Source organism: Ictalurus furcatus, chromosome 4 (assembly GCF_023375685.1).
Source record: "Ictalurus furcatus strain D&B chromosome 4, Billie_1.0, whole genome shotgun sequence".
Taxonomy (NCBI): Eukaryota; Metazoa; Chordata; class Actinopteri; order Siluriformes; family Ictaluridae; genus Ictalurus; species Ictalurus furcatus.
The window spans coordinates 1,201,369-1,212,500 of NC_071258.1; the positions used below are offsets into that span (position 1 = coordinate 1,201,369).

At 40.3% G+C, this 11,132-nt stretch overlaps 1 protein-coding gene across 3 annotated transcripts in view; it reads left to right on the top strand.

Annotated features, from left to right (window-relative positions):
• luzp2 (leucine zipper protein 2) overlaps positions 1 to 11,132 on the top strand; it is a 106,689-nt gene that overhangs the window by 69,244 nt on the left and 26,313 nt on the right. For all 3 annotated transcript variants that reach the window (XM_053622475.1, XM_053622476.1, XM_053622474.1), the window contains exon 3: positions 1,687 to 1,757. In XM_053622475.1, coding sequence (XP_053478450.1) covers positions 1,687 to 1,757 — 71 coding nt within the window. The remainder of the gene's footprint in view (positions 1 to 1,686; positions 1,758 to 11,132) is intronic.

An 11,132-nucleotide genomic window follows, 5' to 3' on the forward strand; every position in this document is an offset into this window, starting at 1 on the left:
GTACGTTCATCTGGTGCTCGTTTGCTGACATGACCTCGTTGCTCCTCGTCATTTCGTTCACATAATGGATAAATGTTAATGGAAGCGTACAGTGATTCACGCGCTTTTTTCTTTGGAATTCAGTTTTAATTGGCAGAGCATTTGGAAGTTGTAAAAGGGTTTGGCATGGCACTTCAGCCATGTTTGCCGATGTCTAGTCAGAGCTTCTGTTCGTGTTACAGCATGAAGCTTCGGTTCTTCCTCCTGAGTCACCGAATCTCTCGGGAATCTTCGTCGGGCTTGAGAAGCCTCGAGTGTGTTTAGTGTGTTTTTTCTGGGACCTCTGCCAAAGTGCTATATAATTCTCTGACGGTGTGAGATGGTGAGATCTCCGTCCTGCTGGATCTGCTGTAAAACAACGAGGATCAACAGTAACCTTTTAATTTGGATAGATTATGCACACATGACCTTTCTCTAGCTGCTTCCGTGTCCTTCCTGTTTATTTTTTATGATGAGATCGAGCCCGAGTCTGGCTTATTATCATTAAACCTTGCCTGATGGGGCCTGTAACATTGGCACGGTGGAGCTGTGGACTGAGCTCTGATTGCTCGGATTCCTTTCAGCTCGGCTTTCCTTTAAGACTCGATGATATGACACGTCCGTCTCGATCCGGATCCCGAGCGAGAACTCCGCTGATGTTACTGTTCAAAATGAGACGATTTTTTTACCCATCGTGGACCTTATCTCACTCATGATGGAGCTGTTTCGATAAAATCGTACGGTTCCTCTTTCTCAAAATGCTGAGTTCTGGATTGTGATTGGTCAGAAGGTGTTGATTAGTTTTCTATAACAGCGGCTCTGACAGTGGCGCAGGTTTATATGAATGCTCTCGTTCTGATACGTTATCGTTTCTATAGCGACGGCTCGTTCACAGGGACGTGTACAGCGGACGCTCCGTCGGTAATAAATTTAAACCTGGATTTAAAAATGTGTGATCTTTGATGTGTAAGGAGAAATGTGTTTATCTAACGTTTATGGAAGGAGTCTCCAGTGTCAGCGCGTTGTAACAGTCAGAAGTAAAGCTGAAACTTTAAAGTTTTCCAACATGCTAATAATTGTTGCACACCTATACTTCACAAATATATATATATATATATATATATATATATATATATATATATATATATATATATATATTTGTTGATAAACCCGTGGTGTGTTTGTAAATGACTGATATCCACGAGAGCCGAGTCTTTTTGTGAATTTTTTTAAACAAAAGTTCAAAAAGTTAAACAATAAAGACAATTTTTCACAGCCTTCTTTGCTCTTATTTACCAAGGGTGCAAAATATCAGCGGAGGCCGCTGTATATGAACTACAGAACACTATAATCGGTCACTTTCATTAAAAGTGTGGCAGTACAAAAGATTTTTAATTTAATTTGTAATTAAATTAAATCTGCGAAACAGTTTTGGTTATTGCGCGCGGTCTTTAATTCCTCCGTTCAGTTTCCGCCGAGTCTAATTATTAATTTAATGAACTTTCCCTCATTTCATTACAGATGACGCAGAACACGACATTATAACAAAGGAGATGATTACACTAGAAATCAGTCATATTTCTCTCCATCAACAGCAGCAAATAACAAACAAAAGACACACATTCAGTCAGAAAAAAAAACAAAACAAATCTTTTCTTCTGATTTCAGTCAATGAAGAATGATGACTCAGTGCCCAAAAAGGACGTACAGAGGATTCTGGAGCTGAGTCACAAACAAAGGTATGAAAATAATGATATCTATTTATAATAATTGTACAGCAGATATATAATAATGAGCATTACACCACAGCGCTGTTGGATTCTGGACTGTGATTGGTCAGAAGGTGTTCTATAACCGCGGCTCTGACAGTAGCGCAGCCACAAATCACAGGTTGATCTCAACGCGCTCGTTCTAATACGTTATGTTTCTGTAATAACAGTTCATTCACAGGGACTTTAACGGAGGACGCCACAGTTTTCTGTAAGGACACGTTTAGTGAACGTTTATGGAAGGAGTCTCCACTGTCAGCACTTCACACGACATGACAAGCTGTGTTATTTTAACTTATCAACTTCGAGAGAGAGAAAGAAAAAGAGAAGCCGGTGAGGGAATGACTATAGCTGCGATAACATACAACCCCGATTCCAAAAAGGTTGGGACGCTGTGTAAAATGTAAATAAAAACAGAACGCAGTGACTTGCAAATCGCATAAACCCGTATGTTATTCGCAATAAAACGTAGAAAACGTATCAAATGTTTAAACTGAGGAAATGTGCAGTTTTAAGGAAAAAGATAAGGGCGTTTTAAATCCGATGGCCGCAACACGTCGCTAAAAAGTTGGGACGGGGCAACGAAAGGCCGGATGAGTAAGACGCAGCTGGAGGTTAACAGGCAGCAGGTCAGTCAGATGATTAGGTATAAAAAGAGGATCTCAGAGAGGCGGAGTCTCTCGATTGTGAATAACATACGGGTTTATGAGATTTGCAAAGCTTTGCATTCTGTTCTCATTTACATTTTACACAGCGTCCCAACTTTTTTTGGAACTGGGGTTGTAAGTGAGAACAGGAACTAACAGGATTCGTGGATCATTAAGTGTAACTATAAACAGATAAATAAGAGTACGGTCATTCTTTAAATGATTTAAAAAAAAATTGCAATGGTTGGAAATTGCTGTGGCATAGGATGAATAAAACAACAGTACTTCTGCTTCATCACACCATCACATCGTTAATTCTTTTACTACAAAAACACAACAGCGTTTGGTGAGGATTATTTACTTTTAACGAAGTGATTATGTATTAGATGCCGCTTGCATGGAGCCACACTGAGAAATTGATGGTATGCATTGCTCAGCGTTGAGCCCAAGACTACGGAGAGACTGGAGAAGCTACATGCTATACATCACAGGAAATAGCCCTCTGGTTTGTGCTAAACAACTCACAGAGCTGAGGTTTCCCCAAAGGATTCAGATTTATAATGGTCTGTATTTTTACTCCATAGACAGTAAGGAATATAACACAAGCTTAAAAACCTGACCTCTGAGAGTCCTGCTTTTATTTATATCGGCTCCAATCAATGCTAGCAGCCAAACACTGTCTGCTATTAGCTTACGCTAGCTTCACATCGACTTACGATTGCTTTCATGGACAAAAATCGCACGGTGTACAGAATACTTGGGTTGTGAGTTGAGATTGGTGGTCTTGGTGCTCACAGAGCCGACAACAAAAGTTCTATCAGTGTGAAGTCTCAGAGTGCGAGCGACTGCTGCAACGCTCGCCAACAAAAACCCACCAATGGGAGGACGGCGCGTGGTGACAGCATTCTCACAGGACAGAAAAATCTCCTTATTACCTCAAGGTCACTCTGAAGAACGTGTGTGTTCATGTGAGCTCGTTTTCTGCACAAGCTGATTTCCGGATCACGCTGATTGAGTAGAACGTAAGAAAGTAATTACCTTTAATCCCAGATCTATCGTTAGAGGATCTTTATCGTAAAAGCCGATACGGAGAACACGCGCGATCGCACAGTCTGCTTAATTCAGCCCCGATTTGGATCAGGAAATTCGGAGGAAAAAAAGTACGTACGAATCTACGGCGCACGCAGAACTCGAATTGTGCCTTGTTGCTGAATTAAAATGGAACTCGTACGAATATAACATTGTAACAATTAGTGGTCTCGTTACGTAGCGAGTATCACGCAGCTAGCATGCTGAGAGTTTCAGCCGCAGCAGTGTTGAGATTATAACCGTGCTTTCACGTCTTTGACATTTTACAGGCTCAAGCTTATATTTCGATATCAAGCTAAGGAGCTCATCAGTTAAGGAGCTCATCTGCTCTTTATTTTATTCATTTCCTGTATTTACGCCCACGCTCCCATTTTAATTGGCTGCACACTCTCTGACTATAAACAGAGTTGCTTGGAGAAAATCAAACAAGTTTGATGCTCTGACTATCTGACTCCTCTAAAATTCGATTGAGAGGCAGGAAATCAGAGCCGGTGCCCTTTGCACATGTATTGATTTTGTTTACTCTGACTCCCACAGATATCTGCAGTCTAGCACAGACTGAGCTGGACTATAAATCAGGGCAAAATCATCAGACCTGCTTAGCGTAAAGCAGGCATTAGCATGTGCATGTGTAAATGGACATATCTTTAATCTGTGTAGTCATTTTTGTCTTTCTATTTCCATATCAGTAACAGGAATAAAACATAAGAACACTATGTAAAACATGCGAATTCTTGTTATCAGTAGTAGCAGATAGAACATTTCACAACGACGTGTTTCCTTCTTGCCTACGACTCTGAGCTAGCTTTAGATATCAATCTGGAACCGTATTCTAAACTGATTATAGAGACAGTGAATATAACTAGGCTTGTTCTCCAACAAATATATCATGTGACGTAATCACAAATATCGGGGATGACTGATATAGAAATCATTTATCCTGATATTATTTAGCATAATTTTTTTTTTACATCTGAATCGGACTTAAAACTGAATCGATTTTGTCATTTTGTCATTATCCATTTGTTACTTATGGAGTAAAAGACTGTGTGTCATGCTGTGATATTAAAATAATTGGCGCTGAAGTGGTGTGATGAAGCGGCGTTACTGTTACCACCCAGAAGTCGATTGTTTTCCTGTTACAGTTCATCCCCAGGTGTTTTATTCCTCTTATCTCACAGCAATTTGCCAACAATTCCGATTTTGAATCATTGAAGAACGACACGTCATACCTTCTTCAGTTTATAGTTATATTTAATGTTGTGGAATGTCAGCGAATCACGTTAGTTCCTGTGCTCACTTACGTTAGAGCAGCTCCAGTGGTGCTTGAAAGTTTATGAACCCTTTGGAATTTTCTATATATTTGCATAAATATGATTTTCACACGAGTCCTAAAAAGAGATAATGAGAACCCAATTAAACAAATGAGACAAAAATATTATACTCGGTCATTTATTTATTAAGGAAAATGATCAAATGTTACATATCTGTGAGTGAGTGAGTGGCAAAAGTATGTGAACGTCTAGGATTAGCAGTTTAATTAGAAGGTGAGATTAGAGTCAGGTGTTTTCAATCAATGGGATGATGATCATGAGTGAGTGAGTGAGTGAGTGAGCGTCCTGTTTTATTTAAAGAACAGGGATCTATCAGAGTCTGATCTTCACAACACGTGTTTGTGGAAGTGTATCATGGCAGGAACAAAGGAGATTTCTGAGGACCTCAGGAAAAGAGTCGTTGAAGCTCATCTAGCTGGAAAAGGTCACAAAAGCATCTCTAAAGAGTTTGGACTCCACCGATCCACAGTCAGACAGATTGTGTAGAAATGGAGGAAATTCAACACCACTGTTCCCTGCACAGGAGTGGAGACCAACAAAGATCTCTCCAAGAGCAAGACGTGTAATAGTCCACGAGGACTACTTCTAAGCAACTAAAGGCCTCTCTCACATTGGGTAATGTTAATGTTCATGAGTCCACCATCAGGAGAACACTGAACAACAACGGTGTGCGTGGCAGGGCTGCAAGAAGAAAGCCACTGCTCTGCAAAAAGAACGTTACAGCTGCCCTTCTGCAGTTTGCTAACAACAAGAAGGATAATAGAAAAATGTTTTGTGGATGGATGAGACCAAAATAGAGTTTTTGGTTTAAATGAGAAGGGTTATGTTTGGAGAAAGGAAAACATGGCATTCCAGCATAAGAACCTTATCTCATCTGTGAAACATGGTGGTGGTAGTATCATGCTTGGAGCCTGTTTTGCTGCATCAGGACCAGGACGACTCACCATCACTGATGGAACAATGAATTCTGAATTATACCAGCGAACTCTAAAGGAAAATGTCAGGACATCTGTCCAACTGAACCTCAAGAGGAAGTGGGTCATGCAGCTTTGGAATGGCCGAGTCAAAGTCCTGAATTTAATCCAATAGAGATGTTGTGGAAGAACCTGAAGCGAGCAGTTCATGTGAGGAAACCCACCAACATCCCAGAGTCGAAGCTGTTCTGTACTGAGGAACGGGATAAAACTCCTCCAAGCCGATGTGCAGGACCGATCACCAGTTACCGCAAATGTTTATCTGCAGTTATTACTGCACAAGGGGGTCACACCACATACTGACAGCAGAGGTGCACATACTTTTACCCCTCACAGATACGTAACATTTGATCATTTTCCTCAATAAATAAATGACCGAGTATAACATTTTGTCTCATTTGTTTAATTGGGTTCTCTTGATCTACTTTGAGGACTTCTGATGATGTTTTAGATCATATTTATGCAGAAATGTAGAAACATTTCTCAATCATTAGTCCCGTACACGTCCCTGTGAACGAACCGTTGCCATAGAAACGATAACGTATTAAAACGAGCGCATTAATATAAACCTGTGATTTGCAGCCGCGCTACCGTCAGAGCCGCTCTTATAGAAAACGAATCAAGAAAGGAATCTGAATAAATGTCTCTAATACCTACTGAAGGCTTTTGCTGTGAGCAAACTGTTTCTGGTCTTCAGAACTGATTTGAGATGTCGGGTGTGTTAGCAACTTAACCTCCATTTCACAGAAGCTTGACCTAGATAGCAACAGATCGAGGGCAGGACTCCGTTCTCTTGACATTATACAGCTGGTGAAATATCAGGTGTTTGGTGAAATGTCAGCGTGTGGAGTATGACAAAAATCGAGGCGTTATTAAAGATGGCGTCCTTTGGATTTGAAATTCCTGAACAGCATGTTAAAGGGCAATAACAATATACTCTATAATATAATCTAAAGCTCGGTGGAATTCAACACAAAGCAGCTTCCATTTTGTGGCTCGACAATGCAGGCTGTGTGATGCGTAAACGCTGGCTGGGTGAGTCCCCGGGTGCACATTTATTACTTTTGGCGTGTTATTAGAGGAAGAGAGACAGAAAGGAGGATGTTTGTGCTCTGGTATTTGTACTCATGCTCTGAAGGCCAGTGGTTCTGGTTTCGTCTGCTGATTCTAGGAAGATAAACAGACAAAATATACAATTATTCCCAGCTGGTGGGCTTTCAACCTGGCACATATCCAACTTCCTGGTATCTACAGGCGTCTTGTATTCATCCCCAGACAAGCTGCCATACAAGAGGGATAATTACTCTGATCGCTCTCCAGTCATGCATGCTTTTTATTTATTGTGTTTGAATAAATGAAGATTGTTTGAGCCAGGTTGGTCCAACCACCCATTCCTTTTTACTGTATTTACATTCCCAGTTTGTCTTAGTGTTTGAAGGAGAAACCTAGAAACCTCTACATCCATCATCAGGGCTGTGTAGCCTACGGTATAACAGGAACACTGGGCAATGCTAGAAGGTTACCTGGACTGGATACGAGTCATTTTCTTGAACATTTTTAGAAAGAAAATAACAATAAGAGAACCATTCAGTGGACCGAACCAGGGACAGTGGCGCTGTAAAGCAGCGATGCGACCCGCTGCAAATAAAATGTTGTTCTACCCCAGTCCGAATGGAGGATACAGGACAATGATAACGAGTCCAGGCTTTTCGTAGTCAGAGCAAATGTGCCTGATTTAGCAACAGTCCATATTCACTTGCCATTCTGTCTACATTTCATTTAGTCATAAAAGTTACAACACGCCTAAAGCCCAGACAGGCCGAGCTGATTCATTATTCATTTTTCATTTTTATTTCACTAAGGTCAGACTGGGTTGTACCAAAATTTCGTGCCAGATAATGCTTTGTTTTTCTACACTCAAACACCGATACGTTAAGAAATTAAAGTGTTAATCAGAAGCTACACCATAATGCCAGAATGATCAATTACCATAGTACATTTAAAAAAAAAAATAAAAAAAATGTAGTTACATCAGTTCATCCATATCAGTTCGCTGATCATGAATATGCAAATCATTTCACATTAAACACCTTAAAGTAAAATCTTATTAAGCAATCACTTTTCATTCAATTCATTTGAGGTTTTTGTTGAATTCTGGATTGTGATTGGTCAGAAGGTTGATTCGTTTTCGAGAACAGCAGCCCTGAAGGTAGTGTAGTGGTAGTGGTAGTGCACTGATTCTAATACGTTATTGTTTCTATAGCAACGGCTCGTTCACACGGACTTGTACGTACGGCGGATGTTCCACGTTCACTTTATTAAAAACGTGTGTAATCTATGATGTGTAAGGAGATGGTTCTTCACCATTTATTGAAGGAGTCTCCAGTGTCAGAGGTAAAGTAGTAACTTTAAGCGTTCTGACGTCTACAGGACAGAAGAATTTACGTGTCAAGCTGTGTGTTGTTTATTTATTTCTTTTTTTGTCTTATTGACTTCACGAGACAGAGAGAAAAAGAGAGGCTGCTGAGGGAACGACTGTTTATAGCTGCTTGACCTAAAGGCATTTTCTGGTGTCGAGCATCTCTTATTTCCATTTTGTACCCTCACAAAACCGTCACCGCGTGCAATCTCCGAGTCGCTGTTGTAGAAAGTGAGACGTTTGTAACAGGTTTCGGTGATGATCTTCTGCCCTACACAATAACTGTGAAAATGTTCCAACACAGGAGCAGCTGTGCCATTTTCCAATACAATTTGAATTCTGTGCCGCTGATCGGTTTGCTTACATATGCAACCACACACACACACACACACACACACACACACACACTTTACCTGGGCCGTACTGAAAAATTCCAGCACTAAGGAGTCCACTCAAAGCAAGCGTGCAATTCAATTTGATTCAATTTAAAATTTAATCTGATTATCTGTAATGTTCCCGAAGGCCAATTCATGTAGCAGACATAAACACGCTGTACGTATGATCTTTAACTTGAACTGTAATCTGTCAGGAGAGAGGTTCTCAACAAGTCACTGTAAATCAAGGGCTGGTAATAGAAGACTAATAGCTACGGGCAGTTCTGCAGTTACGGCGAGAGACGTCATGGAGTCTCCGGTTGCAAGACATGGAAGGATTTTCAAGGATATTCGTTTTTTTTCCCCCATTTTGGTCACAATAAGATATCAAGAAGCAAAACTGTAACGAATATATTTTTGAACATGTGTATTTTTTTTAAATGCTGGATAATCTTTAAGGAACTGTTTTGCGTGATTATAAATGCAAAGAAACCTGCATAGTTGTGAAACATTTGTTGGAGCTTAAATAGTATGATTATAAATGATGGATCCAAGATGGCGGCATGTCAGGATCACACAGCGGCCTCTCCGGATCCAAAATGGTGCTGGTGTAGAAATGTGTAGGTCTTATTCCAGTGGGTAAGCTGAATATTTGGTGTATCTGGTCAGGTTTCTTTTGGACCAGTGGGTAAGCTGAATATTTGGTGTATCTGGTCAGGGTTTTTTTGGACCAGTGGGTAAGCTGAATATTTGGTGTATCTGGTCAGGGTTTTTTTGGACCAGTGGGTAAGCTGAATATTTGTTGTATCTGGTCAGGTTTCTTTTGGACCAGTGGGTAAGCTGAATATTTGGTGTATCTGGTCAGGGTTTTTTTGGACCAGTGGGTAAGCTGAATATTTGGTGTATCTGGTCAGGGTTTTTTTGGACCAGTGGGTAAGCTGAATATTTGGTGTATCTGGTCAGGGTTTTTTTGGACCAGTGGGTAAGCTGAATATTTGGTGTATCTGGTCAGGGTTTTTTTGGACCAGTGGGTAAGCTGAATATTTGTTGTATCTGGTCAGGTTTCTTTTGGACCAGTGGGTAAGCTGAATATTTGGTGTATCTGGTCAGGGTTTTTTTGGACCAGTGGGTAAGCTGAATATTTGGTGTATCTGGTCAGGGTTTTTTTGGACCAGTGGGTAAGCTGAATATTTGGTGTATCTGGTCAGGTTTCTTTTGGACCAGTGGGTAAGCTGAATATTTGGTGTATCTGGTCAGGGTTTTTTTGGACCAGTGGGTAAGCTGAATATTTGGTGTATCTGGTCAGGGTTTTTTTGGACCAGTGGGTAAGCTGAATATTTGGTGTATCTGGTCAGGTTTCTTTTGGACCAGTGGGTAAGCTGAATATTTGGTGTATCTGGTCAGGTTTCTTTTGGACCAGTGGGTAAGCTGAATATTTGGTGTATCTGGTCAGGGTTTTTTTGGACCAGTGGGTAAGCTGAATATTTGGTGTATCTGGTCAGGGTTTTTTTGGACCAGTGGGTAAGCTGAATATTTGGTGTATCTGGTCAGGGTTTTTTTGGACCAGTGGGTAAGCTGAATATTTGGTGTATCTGGTCAGGTTTTGGACCAGTGGATAAGCCAGTAAGACCACGTAACACTGAGCCTCAGGTGTTTTAAGTGCAAGGAGCAGATTGGGAAAATAAATAAATGAATTAATTTGGTATTTTTTTCCTTTCAAGATATTAAGCCAAATGGGAACACTGACATTTTACCGAGCAGTGCCACATCAAGGAAAATTGCCTCTTAACAAGCTGGGGGAATAATTTTCCCTGAACTGATACCAAGTACGATCAAATAATATCCTGCCAATGGTCTCCACTAATAATGTTTGGATGTCTGAACAGGATGGAGGACACTGTTTCTGTAAACTACTCTTCACAGTCTACTTGTGCAATTCTTGATAGAAATTGTAAAGTATATATATATATATTAGACATATAATATATAGTACACTATCTACTTGACTATTTAGTCCCTTAGGTATGTAGTAATGGTAATGTCTCAAATTGAAAGCTAACGTCTTGCATTAAACAGAAATGACAAATGACTGTGTGGTACCTCACATCATTAACCCTCCACCCCGGCCATGCCCTCTGGAGATTGTTACCACCAGGACGAAAACAATACTGAAGACAAGGTGCCAGTAGAAAAAGCAAGGAAAGATCTAAGGAATAAAACAGTCTGTGTGTTGCTGTTATACATAACACATTGTACTTTTTATCCATTTATAGTTACGGTATATTCAACATTGCAGAACATCTGTGATGGACGTCTTCCTCACCATCCTATCGTTTTCTTTAATAGGACAAAAACTGTAATGTTACAGCTTTATCTCTGACTGTTACGAAGCACCAACACTGGAGACTCCTTCCATAAAGGTCACATAAACAGTGCACTGGAGTTTTGGTAGGAGTTTAATGTCAATATTTTAACGTTGCAGTGTAACTAGAAATAATACATTTGTTA